Below are 20,126 nucleotides of genomic sequence, written 5' to 3'. Positions count from 1 at the left end.
GGCTTCTTAATAAGAAATTCGGCAAGCAACTACTCGACTGATGAGAGAGATGTTGACAATTTTTGCTACAGTGAGGTGCATTCTCGATCATGTTAATAATCTGTATCTAAATTATTCAGATGTGAAACTCATCCTTCTTAAAACATCTGCAACACATATGTGCACTCCGAAATGGTAAAATATTTGCATTCTATAGGCCTTCAAGTTTGTGTAGCATCCCCATATTTACCTGGTTAGTGTATATGTTGGTATGCATTTTGCCTGCACAAGATTGGAAATGGTGATAGATTTGCACAAGACTACTTGCCACTTCTTATAGGATTGGTGAAAGAAGATGAGTAATTGCTGAAATTTGATGTTCTGTGTACAGAATCAAGACATGCCACTGTAGATGTTTTTTTTAAAGGCAGCTAGCTACTTGGATTGCGCAAATCAACAAGAACTCCCTCATATAGCATCAGAACTAAGGTTATTCTTAATTAAGTAGCTCACAAGATCACTTTAAGATTTTTTTTCACATGAAAATAATAACCTTGAAGTTCAAATCTTCTATTGAAACTCCTTTCCTATGTATGAACCTCAGGAGACAACTTCCAGTAGACCTGGCCAATGGAAATCTCAATTCTCTTAGCCTGTAAGCTCAGCTCTCAATCAGGTATTCTATTCGTAACTCAGCGTATTTTTTCTGAAGTTTTAGGCCTAACTCTCAAACATCTTTTGTCAAGAGTAAGAATGTAGCTGTTGATGGTTGCTTGCTGAAGAAGAGTGGTATCAATATTACCATAGAAGTAGATGTTTTTCGAATTATTCTTGATTTTCTATTGTGTTAATATCTCTCTGCTCTGTTTTTAATTGGGAATCCTTGCTCCTTGGGTCCCTGTAAATTGTACAAAAGGTAATTTACCTGAATTTTATGGTCTTTTAGTTTGTTCTGAGCCTCTGAGTTTCCTCAGTTCTTCTGTACCTTTTCTTTGTTGGTTTACATTTATTGGATGTTCCAATGTTATTCTATGTTCATATGTGCAATCGGATTTACAAAACAACAAGCAAAGCAATTTATGAACGTTGCATTTTCTATTTTATCAACGTTGCATTTTCTTAGTTGTCGTTAGTTACCAGATGTGCTAGAACACACACGCATGTGTGCGATTTTGCCCTGGCTTTCTGATTTCTGAATTGAAACGAGTAGGTGCATGGGTTTCTTGACAGAGTCAAGTAGCGGTGCTTTGAGCTTGATGTCCCGTGACCCAATTCCTTGAACTGGCTAACCCTTATTGATGTCGTATGTCCTGAACTAACTCTCATGACCAAGTCCTCAACACGTCTGACCCTCACAGGCATGTTGTGCCGTGGCTCGATTCATTGCATTGTGATTGAATACATTTAGACACATTAGGATTAGGCGGTCGCCAACATCAGTGAGGGTGGTGAGGAAGAAAAGCGACGACATGGGTCGGCACCATGTTAAAATAGAGGACATGGACATGTGAGGGAGTCTTGATCCATGCTTATGTCTTAGGGGCATGCGATACTTTTTTTCCTTCCGTTGCAACGCACGGGCAATTTTCCTAGTAAATAAAGAAAGAAATATAAGAGGAGTAGCTGTGACCTCCCGCCCGAGGCCTACCGCGTTCAATCGAACATACTAGAACTAAACCCTAACTGGGAACGGCACCGCCAAAGTCAGGTTCCAAGCCCAAAGCCGTACCCCCAAAATGGCGCCGCCGTCGCAGGCGGCCACCGGCAAGCGGAAGAAGCAGCACAAACCCGCTAAGAGCCTCGCCGTGAAATCAACCAATCCCGTCTCGAAGAAGACGCACAAGCAGAAGAAGCCGCGCCCACCTGCTGAGCAGGACCAAACCAACGCCGCCGCCGCCGCCGCAGGTGAACCCGCGGGCGGTGGCGTCCTCTTGTCAGCCGCGCTGCCGCCGGCGCGGCAGCTCGAGTTCCTTCTCCGCAGCTTCGAGCGCGCCGCCAAGATGCGCCTCTCCCCACTCGAGCTCGGCGCCTACTCCGGTATGTTCACATTCAGACGAACCACTGTCCCGGGTCCTGTCCAATTCGATTCAGCCTGTCTCTATGCTTGTCTCGCCGTAAGTGTTGGATGGATCATAAAAGATTTCTGGATCCGCTGCGCTCTGTGTAGAGGGGTGCATGGTGCAGCTCGCCGAGGGGGCGAGCCAGGACGTTGAGAGCTTCGGTGACCATGTGAAGGGGGCCTTCGGAGCGACGTGGAAGGGGGAGCTCTGTGAGGGGAAGCTTGTTGAGGGGTCGATCGATGCGGGCAGCCCGGCGCTCCTGGTTATCAGCTTGGGTGCTCTGAGATCACTGGAGCTTCTGAGGTAGCTGCTGTTATGATACTTTTTCTTTTGAAACTGCTGTTGTTATGAATTGAATCGCTGCACTTGCACTGCCACTACCTCGTTTTGAAGTACTATTGTGGACGAGAACTATCAGAAGTTTCTATCATGTATATCTTCAAATTATGGTTTGATGCGGCTGTTGCCCTGTTTTCATAACATCAACGTTTGGTTTCTAGGGGGTTAAAGATGTTTACTAGAGGATGCCGTTCAGTAAAGCTCTTTGCCAAACACATGAAAGTGGAGGAGCAGGTACGCCTTGTCTCACATTGAAAATTTTCTGTAGCATCAGGCTATTGCATTTTTCTGGTCATGCTGTACACCCGTACCCAAAAAATGGGTGCATCCATCTTCAGTGCTAGTTGCAAACGCCGAATCGCTAGGGTTGCTACCAAGATTTTTGAGTCGCTGAGTCAAGTAGAGTCATTATGACTCCGACTCAGCGACTAGTCGGGCCTAGTCGACAATTAGCTTCCCAAGTCGCGGCATTTTCCTGCCCTGCCTCGGCAACTCAAAACCATTGGTTGCTACCTTATTGCTTGTTGTATCCTGTTTGCCTGTAATGTTCACAAATAAAGCAGCTCTGTGCCTCTGTGATTCTGCTACAAATGCTCTACCTCGATTTGGCACATTGATGTTGAAAGAAACCACAACATTATTTTACCATTATTTTTGTGATATCTGCAACCTAGCTGTCGTATTCGTGGCTCCCTCTGAACCATGGTCATTACTCTATCTGATGGGTGCTTTGCCATTGTTCTAATTCTTTTGGAGATATGACCTGTTTGGCAAAAAGTAGCTAACCCTATGGTAGCGCAAGACAGCAAAGTAGAAAGCAGAAACAACATGTCAGCAAAATGGCAGGAAATAATCATCCTGCCCGAGCTCAACCATAGTTTCACAGGACTCTAGGTGGCAGGGTGAGCAACATCCGTCTAGGGTGGTAGCCCAATTATGACGCCTTTTCTCACCCTTTCCCAGTCTTGTTTCTCCCTCTTGTTCAACCCCCTTCTCCTCTCTCCGTGTTGTGTGAGACCGTCATCGGTGGCTCGGTTTGGAGGGGGTAAGAAAACTTAATGCTCTTAGTCACATAGGACGGGTCAAACCATATGGACACCTTTTTTTTATTTGATTTTTTTATTTGCAAAATAGCAAACAAGATTGCTGTTAGTTACGGCACGGGCATTCTGATTTATTTTCTTGGCCTCATACTGTTTTTTATTCAGTTATCTCATTCTCTGTGCTAATTTTCACATGTAGGTCGCGCTACTTAAAGATCGAGTTAATATAGCCTGTGGTACACCCAGCAGGTATGCGATCCTGAATGCTCAAGCTTTTGTCTGGCTTATGTCTTTATGTTTAATCAGCACACAACGAGAGCTTAGTATTTGGTGGATTCAAGACCAATTGGGTTCACAACTTTTAACTTGTGGGATTTAAGATTTATTTTAGCTTTTTATAGTTGGAAGTGCTGTGATTCATCTTGTTCACATATAAAAGGATACGTCCTTGTCGATTTGCTAGATTCAAGGTTTTATATTTATCTTCCTCAGAACAGAGCATTTATTGTTTATTGTTGCAGCATATATTGTTCACTTTCCCTCCTATTTTTGCAAAACTAATAGTTTCATGAAACACCATAATATTTTAAGGAACAGTGTCTAACTTGCAAATTTTGGTACGGCACATTTGATTTATAGCTTGACAAAACTAAGCTAAGGCAAGTGCAGCTTGCTACAAAAGTGTGGGTAAGAAAAACTGGCCACAAGCGTGGCAAGATTTAGCAGAAGTTAAGTATGACACATGACTGTAGAATATTAAAGTGCAGCAATGCTTATAATTCATATTATACACATACCTAAAAAACTATGGTTCGCCTAAGGTTAGGCATAGCAAACTGTGGCTGGGAACTGCATGTGCCCTTGGTTACGTCATTTTGTGGATCTTGAGCATATGCTGGTATTATGACGCGCCATATAATTCATATTAGCACTAGTTATTGTCTGCTTCCCAACAGTAACAATAAAAAGTTGGCTGACAAAGCTACTACCCATGTTCTTTTCTATTGTTGTTTTAGACATTAGAGTTTGTTGCCGAAGGGGAATTACTGCTTTACTACAATCTCATTGAAGAAACAAAGTCATGGAGAACTGACAGCAGCTTCTGCTTGGTCATTGATGCCATCTCATGTTGCATACTTTATTCGCCGCGGGCATTGGGCTTGGGCGTGACAGTGTTGAGATTAAACTTCTTGATTATTAATTGCTCCAACTTTGGTGTAAAATCTTGTCTGTTTCCATGCGAAGCATGGGATATTATATCTTCTACGTATTTATCAAGTTTGATAAGTAGGTCATATCTAAGAACACTTGTTTTTCTTCTCGTGTATTATGTTACTAAGCATGTTATAGGATTACGCCTGTTAATGTTAGAAGTTGACTGAACTCTTACCGTAAATACTAAATAGTCTAGTGGAGGAAAAGATTGCCTGCTGTTAATGTACATTGTCATTCTTTTGTCAAGGTAGCAACATAAATTTTGTGTGCTGTATAGAGCAGTTTTGCATTTTTCTTTCATTTAATCTTTTCCCTTATGCTTGTTCATTTCTTGATCAGAATAAAGAAACTAATTGACATGGAAGCTTTATCGCTGTCACGCGTGAAATTAGTGGTACTCGACATGCAGAGGGACCCAAAGTCATTTAATTTGTTTACGCTACCGCAAGTCAGGTACCACTTACGTCAACAACTTTGGACATTCAGAAATGCTACATGCAACCAGTGCCATCTCCATCTTATTATATTTTCGTATCACTTTTGATGCAGCAACGAGTTTTGGGACCTGTACAAGGGATATCTAGATGAGAAGGTTAGAGGAGGCGACACAAGAATATGCTTTTACGGTGCTGTTTCTGAGAAAGATGCCAATAAAGTCCTAACGCCTGCTGAGTAAATGTCTATACCGTGAAGTAGTGTCCCAAGTACACTTACCGATCGTAGTTGGCGGCAAGATATTACTCCCTCTGGTCCAAAATAAGTGTCGTTGTTTCAGTTCAAATGGGTAGGAATTTTGGTCGGGTGAGGAAATTAGGAGTTTTGGTTGCGATTTTCCAATGTACCTTGGCCCTCCTTGCTGAATGAGCAAGTCTGCAAGACATACAATGTTTCCATGAAACTGAAGCTGCGGTGTTGGAATTCAAAGAATTCATATATCAACTAATGAAAACTCGTGAACTCAAGCTAGGATATTTAAGACCTCCTGTGTAGTGGTGTACATCTGCTATGCTAGTGTTAAACAACAAACTAATTTGGACTCGACACCTTTTACTACTCGTAAGCCAATATAGTTTTGTTTTTCAAGGGAACGTCATTGTGGCTGGTTTTATTGATTGGAAAACATGGTTACAGCATTCACAATTACACTCATGATAAAGCCATCCAGTTACAAGGTATGCGAGAAGAATGTGTTGCTGCATTCGCCCGTCTTGGACAATGTGTGAATTCAACCTTCCTACCGTTGTAAAACGCTCTGCACTAGTCTGTTGCTGATTTCTGACGAGTTGGATTCCTAGCCAATCAAATTAGCCAAAGCAAGCCCATTCTTCCTTCATACTCCCTCCGTCCGTGAATAAGTGTACATCTAATTTTTGTCCTAAGTCAAAGTTTTAAAACTTTGATCATTAGTATCATTAGATTCGTTTTGAAATATAGTTTCATAATGTATCAATCTGATGTCATGTATGCTACTATTCTCTTCTATAATGTTGGTCAAAATTTTAAAACTTTGACTTAAAATAAAAGCTAGATATACACTTATTGGCGGACGGAGGGAGTAGTTAACATGTTTTGACACACTTTAATACTAAATTTAGTCAGGTGTCCCAAACCCGCCTCAAACGTTCGGGTGGACTGCTCGGTCACAAAAATCCAATCCAGACTGGCTCCTTAAACGGGCCTCAAACATTTGGTTGACCGGCATCCCTCGTATCTAGCCCAAATATGATGCGGACCTGATAGCAGTTTGCATCAAACCCTTCCTCCTCCTCCCGCCGCCCTCCTACCTTTCCCTCGCTCGAGCTTTCGCCGTCTGCCATCTTGCTCCCATCCTTACCACCGGTCCCGATCCGCCGTCCTAGATGTCGTCCAGCCCGTCGCTGACCGCCATGACGGAGACTACGTCCACCTTGCCCGTCGACGTCCCTTCCTCTGCTCCGTCGTGCAAGGCAGAGAACATCGCCCGGAAGATGCGGCGACGTCGACAGCGAGAGAGGGAAGCAGCGGCGGTGTAGGGTGGTGCGGACATGGACGAGCAGCCCGGATGCATGAGGAGCAAGCAGCCCAGATGCAGGCAAAACAAGATGCAAGCATGGCTTTGGAGCAGGCGGCATGGATGACGTCCGGCCAATGATCCGGCAAGCGAGTCATCCGTCACACTCAGACATGGATTTCATTTTGGCATGTCCGGTTTGTTGAATTATGATTTCCTTTCCTTTGTTTCAAATTATTGAATTTGGACAATTTGTATCGTATGGTCCACGCGCATGAATATCAGAATCCACATTTGAGGTACGTGGATGTGCAGCGCAAGATATAAGGGGCCGCTCTCCGCAGTACTTTGATTCAAATTATCATTATTCATTACTTAGATAATCTCCATGATAGCATTAATAATGATGAGCTAGACTGAAACCCTTATATGCCTCCATTTGTTCCTTGCCATACCAATATAGTGCAAGGAGTCCTATTAGAGATGGGTGAACCACCAGTTTCAAAAGAATATTATGAAGTGTTCACCGACAACAATAGTCAAGGTAAGATTTTAGAGAAATTGTAACAATCTAACCCTCTCGTTGCAGATATATGAGAAGACATGTTCACCATGCTCAGTGCATCATCTCTCGCTTGAAAGTGAGTACTTATTACTTCGAAAGGTAAATAAAAATAGCGTAACGATTGTCTCAATTTTGCTGCACACCTCCTTGTATATTTTTTGCAAAAATACAGTATCTAATTAACACGAGGAGGGAGGGCAATTTTTGTCACCAAATCGTGTAGCTCCAGAACGGAAGATGGGGTGCAGTACGACCGGGGCTCGTACCAGCTCCAGCAGCGAGAAGAAAACAGTTCCAGACGAGAAGATGGGGTGCAGTACTTTAGAAATCTAGGAATACAATGTTTGTGAAAACGGGCGCACTGCCAATTCGGAACCTTTTTTTTTAGTGTATCACAAACTAACAAAATGCAAAATTTACCCATACATGCTCTCCTCAGTGAGCAAAATACTGACGTAAACAAATTTCTCGAACAAACCATGTGTTGAACTCCGATTGGCGAAGGAAGGTTTTGTGCTCTAGGAAACACCTTACCAGCAGGATGGCTGTTGCACGCCAAAGGGGTAAAACTCCGTGATTGCGATGAGCTAAACAGAACTTAGACGAACTAACTACCTATCAAAATTATTGTTGTCTAAGTAGTTCATCAAACTTCAACATCCAGCTCAGATACCTACAATAAAGTGATGAAAAACTAAAGTATGTCAGTACGAGAACATAATGCCAACAGATCAAAGTTCTGTTTAGAAAGTAAAACTAATTACATATCAAAGCAATTCGCCAACGGACTTCTGAGAATATAAGTACAGAACTGATTTCTGGTGTGCATTTAAGAAGGTTTTGCATAAATGCCATCAGCGATTCTCACAGGCTTCTGAGAATTCTAAATGTACATCAGTTCTGTCAGTATTAACAGCCTTTTCCTGATTCCACATGAAGTAATGGATACGGAAGGTCCAACAATATGCAATTGCATCTTGATCCGAAGTGTGTAATGTCTTTAATCCTCAAAATCACTCCCTCGCTATCGGTTGTAATAACATCTTATATTATGGGACAGAGGGAGTAACATGCAAGGTAAATCAAGAAAATGGTTTACTTCTATGTGGCTTTCAGGTTTTATTCACATGTTGATGCAAAGTGCAATAAAATTCTTCTCCTCAGGCTTTTCAGGGTCTCACTACAGAAATACCACAAACAAACGGGCAACAAAGATGCAACTTTTAGTTAATATATAAACATATGAACAGCATCCTGAACAAAGATTTAAATATATCCGATGAAGACTCGCCATTTTATGTAAGCAAGCAGTTGCTATAAAAACATACGAATAAAGTAATGTAATACATATATTAAGTTTGTTTGTTTATGGAAATGGTGGGGTCCTGCCATCTTTTCCAAGGAACGTTACATCTTTGATTGAATGATTCCATTTTAGAACTTATCAGTGAAGAGGACTTGTGGTGGAAGCTGGTAAAAATGATAAACATCAGGTTGGTTAAATTTTGTCAGTTCAAGGTAGTACGACCTTGATGGCTGTAACCATATCCAATACATAATACCCAGCACAAACACTCATATACGTGAGTATGGGGTGAATAAACAATTAAAACAAATATCATTGCCCGTGGGAAATTTGTGTACACATTGTAGACACATCCAGGTACAGCCCGGCCCAACATGAGGTGCGGGAGTTAACCTAATTGAGGCCACTGTCTTCCCCGTCGAAGGGAGCAGACACTCAAGCGTGCTCCTCCATGTTGCAAAGCTAAAGAAGTACAAACAGCAAAGCCAAAACATGTGTTCTTCACATCCACCACTGGGAATGATTGTGTAAGTGCTGCTTCATCAAGCTTGAACACCGGAGGGCACCTAATTATTTTTATGACATATTAAGTATCATCCATTACCGAAAATAATTTTTAAAATGTATCTCATGCGTCTCTATCATGATGGATAGGCTGTACCTGGCTACATCTTGGCAGATGCAGAACCCTACTTCAGTACTACCTACATCACTTTCTTATGTGTAAGTACTTGATATGTATGGAAATCCATTTTAACACTATCTAACAGTAGAGCAAAACACAGTCCAGAAAAATAGGACAATACAAGTCACAACTACTGGGTTGTGGCACTTAAGATTGGCCTTCGCTTACAGAACTCATTGTAGAAAAACTAGGCCCACAAAAAATAACACGAACCAATAATTATGCATGAGTAGCATCTGCATGAGATGCAATGCAAGCAGATAGGTGAAGAAAATTTATTCCAGCCATGCCCTTTCCAGGCAAAGGTAGTCAACTGAAATTCCTGCCAGTTCAAAACTAAAAGGGTACCCTAACTAAAAAGGATAGAATTCCATAGCGAAGTTATTACGAATGCATGCTTCGAAACTAACAGTTAGTCCTTTTAAAAGATCGGTTGTGAACGGGAAACATATGCACCCTACATGATGTTCCGATATTTTTGATTAGTTAAAATTAGATGGAAATTTGATTGGTGAGACGAATGTAATTTATAAGCAAGAAAATGCACTAACAATTAACAATTTCTCATATTCAGGAACTGTAACAGACTGTCACTACAACCACAGCAGAAATAGTAAAGCATTTTCTGCATAAGGATACAGAAAAAGGATACAGCTGACGGTATTAACCCAGATGCCTGTATTACACAGTATACTGCAAGATCATGTCAAACAGCTGTGTAAAATTAAGTGCCAGACAATAAAAAGAACTAAAAATATTGCAAATGAGTAAGCATACCTGAGATCAACAGGAAAATGTACTCTGTTCTTCAGTAATTCAGATCACGCATCATGGTATGCTTCACGAGGATCCTCATCAGAATATCTGCTTTGGGGATCATATCTATCACTGAACTGGTCTTTATTCCCAGGTATTGATCCATGTCTGTTCTGAGTAGTTCTGGTTCTATCATTGCTTTTATCTCCTGGCATGCCGCCATATTCTCTTTCCGAGGATTTTGGTGTTCGTGTGGACCATGCTGAACGATCACTTGATTCAGAATGGTAATCTGGGATGTTCTTTTTATACTTATTACCATATTTCCTATGATCATTGGTGTTTCTTTTATGTGTGTAATCATGCCGGTCAGAATAGCCTCGATTCATTGCATTTCCTGATTCTCTGATCCCTCCTTTCTCATGCTCAGATACATTTTGGTGACGGTGTCCACTATTTTCATATCTTATGTTCATATATGAATCCCTTGTGTCATGGCTCCTTGATGCAGTATGTGGTGAGTTCTCACGACTACGTAATCGAGAACCCAAAATAGCCTTATCACAAGAGCTTCCTTGGTAAGCGCCTCCATTAGAATTGGTCTCAAGTATATTTTGTGCAATGTCACCAGGAGGTTCCCCCAGACCTGCTTGTTTTATTTCCGCCATGTGCTCATCAATTATGTCTCTTAATATCTTCAAGATATAGAAAAGAAATTGAAATGTGTCAAACATGAGACCCATATCTTGGTCCAGACAAGTTTCAGAAATTAATTTAGCAAGAGGGTATGCAGCATGCACAAAGGTTCCATCAACATGTAAGATTGATTAAGCTTAAAAAATGAAACTAACTTAAAACAGAAAATTTAGGGAAAACAAAAAATTTGGACCTAATCAGATACAAATAGGACATTATAGTGGGATGACATTCCCTGTCAGGCGTACCCAAACAGTGAATAATGTTGCACACAACAAAATTTCAATGTTAAATCTACTCCGTGTTAGTCCCGTGCATCGATAGATACAAAATTTCGCGATGCATAGCTTCGTGAAACACTTTATTTCTGAGCTGGATATTATCAATGCGTTGCCCCGCGCATCGACGAACAATACACCTATACGCTTGGCTGGTCAGCCGAGCTGGAGCTTGGAGGCCACCCCCGATGGGGCAGATGAAAATCAATGTGGACTGTGGGCTTTCCGACACTAATGGGTAGGAGCAGCGGCAGCAGTATGTAGAGATCATAACGGATTGTATCTGGGTTCTTCGGCATTGGTGGTTCCCGGAATTACTGATCCGGCTGTCTTGGAGGCCATAGCCTGTCGCGAGGCACTTGCACTAGCAGAAGATCTATCTCTTCAGAGCTTCATGGTGGCGTGTGATTGCAAGCCAGTAGTTGATGACATACATGATGGAAAGGGAGGAGCTCATTTGACAGTGATTAGAGAAATATTGCTTCGTAGATCGAATTTTAGTAGCTGTAGTTTCATTTATGAAAAGTAGAGCATTGAATGTTGATGCACACAACCTTGCCAAACACTCTCTGTTGCTTGATCAGGGTCGCCACTTGTAGATTTTCTCCCCGCATGACCCAGCTTGTATCCCTCTTAATGTCTGAGTTAATCAATAAAGTGTTGGCACCCAAAAAAAACATTATTTTTGTTGTTGCTTGACGTTATAAAAAGAAAAGCAACAGGGGGAGAGGTGGTCTGCTGTGATACAAGGTGGGATTGGTTTTTTCTGATTTATTTTTTAAGCAAACAAAGTATATATAAGCTAGTTAAATTGATTTTTGAAAAGTTATATTTTTCTATTGTGTATCGTTCTTCCTTTTATTTAGACTTTGTCATGTTACATGAGAACAGATGAACAAGAGACAAGTCTAACCATGACAGTGAAGACCTCCAATGGCTCTGACCTCTGAGTATGTCTTTCATTCAGAAGAAAGGTCAAATAGAATTTACATTTTGGGGATGGTTTGGGAGAAGTATTTCTCTGATTATAACATATATATGAGTAATTTTCCACCTCAAAAAATTAACATGCATACAATCTACTCAAAGATTTAATATGTTCCATGTGGGCTCAGCACTATACCCGGCAAGTTTAAGTCTTAGGAAGTCTGATTTGAGTATGATGGTTTTTTTTTTGTTCCGTAGAAGGTTTCCCTACCGTGTTCATGTCCGAGTCAGTTTAAAGAGTCTTTAGTTTCTAGGTGATGTAAACCGCAGGCTATATTATATCCCAGACTAGTATTGAGAAAAACAAGCAGTAAACATATAAACAGAAAAGGGAGGGTCCTCCTCAGCCTTATCTCCCCTTGACATCACGGTGTCACACACTCCCCTTCAGCCAACCAAGATACGCCTGAAGTGGAGGCGGGCAGAGGGGTTCAGCTGCAGCAGAACCAGGTCGAGGCTACGCGTGAAGAAGACCGGGACCCACCAGCAGAAGAGGAGAACTAGTCGCTAGCGTGTGCGTATGACAGTGGGGCCCCAAGCCAACTGGCTGGTCTATTTAATGTAACAGGGTTGCTGTACACTGTTCATGTATGAAGAAAAGTCTGAAACGCTCTCACCAACTCATTCTCATACCTCTCGATCCCCTCCTGTTCCACCGCTGCGCCACATCCCTCTGATCGGCCGTAAAATCCACTGTGAAGGATGTCCGGTTGCTCCGGCGACTAGACACAAAATCCCAAGCAGGGTAGGCTCGATTCGAGACGTCTGCAACGACGCCGCAAGCCATGCCTTCTGCAAAGACGAAATTCGTGTTGCAGGCCATGGAAGGGGCGCAAAAAACTCTGGAGGAGCTGCTCCAAAAAATTTCGTCCCTCTCCACCGAAGTCCAACAACTAGGCACTCAATTGGCGGATTTCGGCAAGGGCCTTGACACAGTCAAGCGCCAGCAGGCGACCTACGAGGTGGCGACTCGCACTGCAGCATCGACAGCGGTCGGGACCGCGGTCCTCACCTACCATGGGCCGCCTCTCCTCGACCTACCCCAACGTCCACCCACCGTGCCCGAGCGTCGCATCGAGCACCAAGAGCAGCCCCGGGGACACAACGACCGCCACCACTCCCCTTCCACCGTTGTCGCGCGACCACTACCGCCACAAGCCACCGAAGCACGATTTCCCGCGCTTCACGAGCGACGCGCCACTGGCTCGACCTCTGTCGCACCTACTTCGACCTCTACCAAACGCCACCGGAGCAGTGGGTGACCACCACCGTTTTGTGCATGGAAGGCCACGTTATGCCGTGGTGCCAAGCGTACAAGCGTCTCCACCAACTCGGCGACTTGCCACGTTCATCGCGGCAATGCACGCTGAGTTTGGCCAGGACGAGTTCGACGGCCTCCTCCACCGTCTGCACCACCTCAAGCAGATGGGCACCATCACTGACTACCGCACGGCCTTCGAATTGTTTATGTACCATCGCGGAGTTCGTCATGCTGGATCCAACCTTGAATCAAAAATTCTTCGTCTCTCAGTTCGTCAATGGTTTGCGTGACGAGGCACGCATGGGTGTTCATCAGCATGCACCAACAAGTGAGTCGAGAGCGGCTGCCACGCATCACGCATCCAGGAGGAGGAAGCGGAGCACAATCGTCCACGGGGTCGCCCTCTGGTGTTCGCGCGTGTTCCGCCTCCACCATCGATGCCAGTGGTCACGGTTGGGCCGGTGCAGCCATGAATTTATGGCGCCAAACGAGGCCTGGCGACTTTGGCCACAAGCGGCAACTTTGGGAGTTTGGGCGAACCAACGACATGTGTTTCAAGTGCGGCGACAAGTACAGCAAGTACAACCACATCGGCCAGCTCCTAACCATCAAGGATGGTGACTACGGGAAGCTCCTGCTTGACGACGCAATCCATGCCCTCGAGTCTTTGTACACGTTGTCGTGGGCACTGACAGGCACGATACAGTGTGGGCTCTGGTGGGTAACCAGGTCATGCTACTTCTCTCATCCACTTCGGCAACAACACCCACACGTTCGTCAACGTCACCTTCGCCGAGCACAGGGGGTGTGCCGTGCAAGACGCCATCCCGGTGACCTTTGACACGAACGGCGACACGCTGCAGTCCACAAGTTCACCACCGACATGCGTCTTCCTGAGCTGGGCGTCTACGATGCAGTTCTCGACGTGTACTAGCTAGCCCAATTCAGCCCGATGAACCGTCACCGAAGCCTCAAGACCATGGAGTTCCGCCATGACAACAACATCAAACTACAAGGTGTGCCCACTCCTAGCGCCTGCCCTCACGGAGATTCACGTCGAGCAGCTCTGCAAATGGCCGCAAGGAAACGAGGTGTGGGCGCTTGCGATCGTCGACTCGACTCACCTCGCCGACCAAGACGCACCACTACCACCGCCTTTGCAAGCTCTTGTGGATGATGTCTTCCAAGAGCCCAAGACGCTGCTGCCACATCGCGTGTTCGATCACGCAATTCTGCTTGAGCCGAGGCTCCGCCACCCAACACACTCTCGTACCGCTATTCACCACTCACGAACGACGAGATCAAGCGTCAGCCGTTTGCTGCTTCGGTGTTCCTCGTCAAGAAGGACGATACCTGGCGGTTCTGCATCGACTACCGCTGCCTCAACACATTACCGTGAAGAAAAAGTTTCTGATGCCGATCGTCAACGAGCTCCTTAACGAATTGGCCGGTGAGCGCTATTTCTCCAAGGTCGACCTTCGTGCCAAGTATCATCAGATACGCACGTGCCCAGGCGACGAGGCCGAGCCGGCGTTCAAGACCGACCATGGCCACTTCCAATTTCGGTGATGTCGTTCGGCCTCATGAATGCTCCAGCAACCTTCTAGTGCCCCATGAACTATGTCTTCGCTCTCGTGACGCACAAATTCGTCATCGTCTTCTTGGATGATATCCTGACGCACAACGCCTCTTTCGACGAGCACTTTGGCCATCTTCGTCAGATGATCGACACTGCCCCAACATCAGCTCTACGCCAAGTGCTCCAAATGCTCGTTCACGTGGCTCTCCATCCACTACCTCGGCCACGTCATCTCGACTACTGGCGTTGCCACTGAACTGGAGAAATCAGCCATCCACCGCTAGCCCCAACCATCCTTTCCGAAGGAGCCGCGGGCCTTTCTCGACCTTACCGATTATGATCGCAAATTCATGCACAATTATAGTGTGATCACCAAGTCCCTGGAATTGCTCCTCAGAAAAAATGATTTCAGTGGTCAAAAGCCACAACAACTATCCAGTAACTGAAGCAGGCAATGACTACTACCCCGGTGTTGGCCCTGCCGGATTTTTCGCTGCCATTCACCGTTAAGACAAACGCCTGGGACACTGGAATCAATGTTGTCTTGATGCAACAAGGCCATCAGCCGCGTGCTCGATGTGAACAACCGCAAGCTCTCAGTCAACTAGAAAGAATTTTTGGCGGTGATGATGGTGGTGGATCATTGTCGACGGTACCTTCAACGCGTCCAATTCAACATGTGGACCAACGACAAGTCTATGCACACCCGGCGAGCAATAGCTGGGGTTCGTTCTTGAGCGCAAAGCCATAGCCAAACTAGGTGGCTTGCAGTTCAGCTTCAAGTGCCGGCGCGAGGCAGAGAACACGGCGGTAGATTCTCTATTGCATGTGGCCATCTACTCATCATAACAACAACCTCATCTTGCCAACCCTCGTAGATCCAGGAGGTACGCAACCCTTATGCAAGTGACATGAAGGCCTCTGAGCACTGGCAGTTCGCAACCAAGATGACTAGGGCCATGAACTGGATCGCGGCGTGATAAGTACCACGACAGGCTGCCAATTGGTGACAATGTTGCGCTGCAGATGAAGCTCATCACCAAGCTCCACGCCTCCACCATGGGTGGCCATTCTGGCATTCGCGCCACTCACCTACACCTCAAGAATCTGTTCTTCTGGCTGGCATGAAGGTCCACGTCGAGGAATTTGTCAAACAATGCGCCGTTTGCCAACAGACGAAGCACGAGCACGCTCACCCGACGGGCACACTACAACTGCTGCCGATTCCGGCACGCATATGGGGCGAAGTTACCTTGGACTTCATTGAAGGATTGTCGCGCTCGGCGGCGCCATCATCATCCTGGTGGTCGTCGACCAGATGTCCAAGTACACACCCACTTCATCCTGCTACATCATCCCTTTACTGCTCCACAAGTCACGTACGCCTCCTTGGACAACTTCATCAGCTCCGCGACGTCCCAGACTCCATTGTCTCGAACAAGATCTTCACCAGTTCCTTCGGGCAAGAGTTGTTTGCGCTTGTGGGCACAAAGCTGCTCTACACCACGGCTTACCATCCACAGGACAACCAGAGCGAGCACGTCAACCACTGTGTCTACCTGAGGCTGCGCCGTCCACGACACCCTCGCCGCTTGAGTTTTGGTACAACTCCGGCCACCATAGTACGACCGGTTGTACGCCAATCACTCTACGACAAGACGATGGGCTCTCTACAAGGTCTCGCGGGGAAGCACCGACAATCCACCAACATGCTCAAGTCCCATCTCCACGCTCAACACTGCATGAAGCATCAGGCGAACCGCAAGCACACGAAGGGCGAATTCATGGTTGGGGACCAAGTTCTATTGAAGCTGCAGCCCTACGTTCTATCATCTGTCATCAGCAGGCCATTCCTGAATCTCGCCTATAAGTTTTTCAGTCCATACAAGATCCTCCCTCGCGTCGGTTCTCTTGCCTACAAGCTCGACTCACCGCCGGACAACAAGATCCATCCGGTTTTCCATGTTTCGCAGCTCCAACCCTTTAAGGTGGATCACACTTGGTCTTCAGCAAACTACCTGCACCTCCCGACCTCACGATCGGTGACCTGCACCCACAAGCAATTCTTGAGCGTCGTCTCGTCAAGAAAGGTAACGCGGCTATTCCGCGGGTGCTCGTTCACTGGGCCACTCTGTCGTAGCGAGCGCGACCTGGGAAGACTATCACGTGCTCCAGCAACATTTCCCGGGAATGGACCTCGACAGCGGAGATCCATCCCAAGGAAGGGCAAATGCCATGCACCCCCCTTCAGCCAACCAAGATACGCCTGAAGTGGAGGCGGACAGAGGGGTTCAGCTGCAGCAGAACCAGGATGAGGCTAGGCGTGGTGAAGAAGAAGAGCGGGACCCGCGAGCAGAAGAGGAGAACTAGTGGTCGCTAGCGTGTGCTTGACAGCGTGGCCCCAAGCCAACTGGATGGTCTATTTACTGTGTCAGGGTTGCTGTACAAGTGTTCATGTATGAAGAAAAGTCTGAAACACTCTCACCTCTCTCTCTCTCTCTCTCTCTCTCTGCACTCACCTACTCCTCCTACCTCTCGATCACCCTCTTCTCACCTACCAATCCATTCCCTCATGTTCGATCCATAGCAGGGTCGTTACACACAGCACCCAAATGCAAGCTTCCGGTCCCCGACCTCCCACCAGCCACCACTATCAACTATCCCCTCAGGAACTTATGCCGTGACAACTTTTAGGATAACTTAAGAGAAATGAAATTACTTGCAAATTTGAAATTTAAAATGTACCTCTGTTGGATTTCGCTTCATTTTCTTCCCACGGTAAGACATTCTTCTTCTCTTGTAATCCCGTTCTTCAGCTAGCAGCTCCTCCCTTGTCTTGGACCTACCAGATTCCTTTTCAAGTGATGAAGAGAAGTAAATAATTAAACTCTAGTAAATTCGATAGTAGTGATAATTTATGAAATTTGATCATTTATCACCACCCATTCATAATTTTTATGTAAAATATCTTTATATCCCTGTGTAAATAAAATTTAAGGCCCATTGAGAACGCAGGAATTCAAAAACATAGGATGACTGCAGCAATTGAGATGCCATGTAACATCAATTCCTACACGAATCCAAAGCATAGGAATACTTTAAAACTGCCATTTGGATACCAAAAAGGAAAAATGCAGAAAATCTGGACACAAGGAGAAGAAAACATGAGGCAAGACCTCGTGTTTGTTTTCCTCCAAACTTCATGTAAATTGCCCAATTTCATAGGGATTTCATAGGAATCTTTTTGAGCCGTTCCTTTATTCCGAACAGCACCGTAGGAAGTTTTCCTATAGGAATTAAATCTCCGAAATCCATACCATTTTCCTTTGTTCCAATCATATTATGTTTTTTGATGTTTTTCGATGACTCGGCAAAACCTTGATTTAATAAATATTAGTAAACAAAGAGAATAAGCATGGAAAAATAGTACTCCCTCCGATCCATGGGAATACATACAGATCAAGGTTCAGAAAAGAAAAAGAAAAAGCCTAGCACTGCTACTGCATGAAGCAGCATAAATTGAAAACTCCACATACATTATGTTCACAAAAAATTTGTCAATAGTAGGTTAGTGTAAATCAAGAGAACAATGGAGCATGTAGAAATATCAGCATGGTATCTGGATTCTAGAGAAGTACTTCTGACGAAGTGCATGACTTTACCTGGTTATCCATTTGACGTGGTAGAATTCCATCATAATCCAGAACAGCTCTGTAGTTTGGTCGCTTTGAACGCTCATCACAGCCTTGCTTCAGTATTTGTGAATATTCAAGTAACCTGTCAAGAATCAAATGTATTGGTCATGGTTGAAATTTCTTACCAAACCAAACTAAACTAACTAACTAATCACAATCTGAGGAAATGCATTCCAATGATGATTACTCAACATCATCACAAATTACAATCTATGTGCAACACGCTCCTTGAGCAAGATCTGCATGAGCAGTGTCAGAGTTTGTTTTGGACTGAACAGTGTCATCGTTATTTATTAAGATCTGCATGAGCATATTTGCTTGATCTGCATTGTTGGATTAAGTAAGTAACAGTAAGGTTCAAGAAGCATACAGCTGATATTTGGATGGGCGTGGTGCTTGCAGAGCCCTAATCTTCTTATCCAGGGACAACCTCTCATGTAAGGCTGCAATGGCAGCAGCAACCTGGGAAACAAAAATAAGGGATGTCCCGGTATCTCTCAACTCACATCCTTTTTCACTAGCGCCTCCAGCAACACCATCTCCAACAAGGACAGCCAAACAAGACCCCAACCTAAGAATTGCCTCCTTCACCGCCGTAATCGCGAAGAACCAGCCATTGCCCTTCCCATACAAAACCTCGAGCTGCATCGCCAACCACGAGACACCATCAACCAGTCTGGGGCACTCGAACCGCACAGCCCTCGGATCAAGACGAAACTCCTCGCCCTCCCCCTTGGGCAGGCGTTCCAGCGAGCACCCTGCCTCCGCCGCCGCCGCCTTCAGACACAGCCTGACCAGCACAAACATATGGTCTCGACTGGCCGCATCAATCACGATACCATATCTCGGTGAGCTCGCGAGCAACCAGCGCCGCAGCTCGACTTCCCACTGCAGGGCGCCTAGCCGCAGTGCCTCCACCACGCGGGCCGCAGCGTAGGAGTACGCCCCGGGGGGATGGTGGCTGCCCCAGGAGTCCACCTCCCGACGTAGGAGGCAGAGCTCAGACGGGAGGATGCGGGGAGGAGAGGAGAGGGTTGGGGCGGCAGTGGAGGAGGCGAAGTCTGCACACTCGGCGGCGAGGAAGGCGGGGAGGGAGGACGAGGCGGGCGGTTGGTTGGTGGTGCGGACGACGGCTGGGCAGTCGTGGTAGGGGGCGGGCGCAGCCGGGAGCGGGAGGGGGATTTCGGAAGTCGGTGAAGAGGGGAGAGATGGGAGCGGGGTGGTGGGCGCAGGTGCGGGGAGTGTGGAGGAGGTGGCGATCGTCGCCGTCGTGGTGGTGGAGCAGGCGAGGAGTGGGGAAGGGACGGAGGATAGAGCGGAAGAGGCGGCGGAGAGGAGGGACCGCAGGTGGGCGAGAACGGACGGCAGGGCAGGTGGTAGAGGCGGCGTCTCCATGGTAGGCGAATGAGGAATCTGGTTCGGTCGACGAACGAAGCCTTAAAATTTAGCTCCGCCCCACAAAACACCAGCCAAACGGAATAACTTGTCTCATTTTTGAAGCTGGAGCTAGATGAAAGTCAAACATTCATTCTCTATAGTGGCTAAATTTCGTGTTTTGATCCTTTTTCGATAGAAATTCAGGATCTGACCCCGTTTGAAATATTTTCGGGATTTGACCCTTTTTCCTACCGCCAAGGCCTCTGGCGGACGAGGGCCCTACCGCCAGGGGCTCTGGCGGTAGGGTCCGGGCAG

General features: G+C 45.9%; 2 protein-coding genes across 7 annotated transcripts; one reads left to right on the top strand and one right to left on the bottom strand.

Moving 5' to 3' along the window:
• The first annotated feature begins 691 nt into the window (after positions 1-691).
• Positions 692-5,560, top strand: LOC123045252 (protein CMSS1). The gene is made up of 6 exons (XM_044468236.1): positions 692-2,016; positions 2,147-2,342; positions 2,540-2,612; positions 3,621-3,670; positions 4,976-5,089; positions 5,186-5,560. The coding sequence occupies exons 1-6, from the start codon at positions 1,716-1,718 to the stop codon at positions 5,310-5,312; spliced, it is 861 nt and encodes a 286-aa protein (XP_044324171.1). The 5' UTR covers positions 692-1,715; the 3' UTR covers positions 5,313-5,560.
• Positions 5,561-7,488: 1,928 nt separating this feature from the next.
• Positions 7,489-19,859, bottom strand: LOC123045251 (U11/U12 small nuclear ribonucleoprotein 48 kDa protein). 6 transcript variants are annotated; one of them, XR_006421191.1, is made up of 7 exons: positions 18,805-19,859; positions 18,402-18,516; positions 17,485-17,592; positions 9,960-10,633; positions 9,159-9,875; positions 8,891-9,063; positions 7,489-7,864 (listed from the first exon to the last, which is right to left on the bottom strand). XR_006421191.1 is itself a non-coding variant. In XM_044468234.1 (5 exons), the coding sequence occupies exons 1-4, from the start codon at positions 19,827-19,829 to the stop codon at positions 10,004-10,006; spliced, it is 1,878 nt and encodes a 625-aa protein (XP_044324169.1). In that variant the 5' UTR covers positions 19,830-19,859; the 3' UTR covers positions 7,489-9,875; positions 9,960-10,003. The 6 variants fall into 6 exon arrangements, 2 of the variants coding, with proteins under 2 accessions (XP_044324169.1, XP_044324170.1); XR_006421189.1 differs by having other exon boundaries at positions 7,956-9,875; XR_006421190.1 differs by having other exon boundaries at positions 8,891-9,875.
• Between the last annotated feature and the right edge of the window lie 267 nt (positions 19,860-20,126).

This window comes from Triticum aestivum, chromosome 2B, assembly GCF_018294505.1.
Source record: "Triticum aestivum cultivar Chinese Spring chromosome 2B, IWGSC CS RefSeq v2.1, whole genome shotgun sequence".
Taxonomy (NCBI): domain Eukaryota; kingdom Viridiplantae; phylum Streptophyta; class Magnoliopsida; order Poales; family Poaceae; genus Triticum; species Triticum aestivum.
This window is presented reverse-complemented; position numbering and strand designations above follow the sequence as displayed.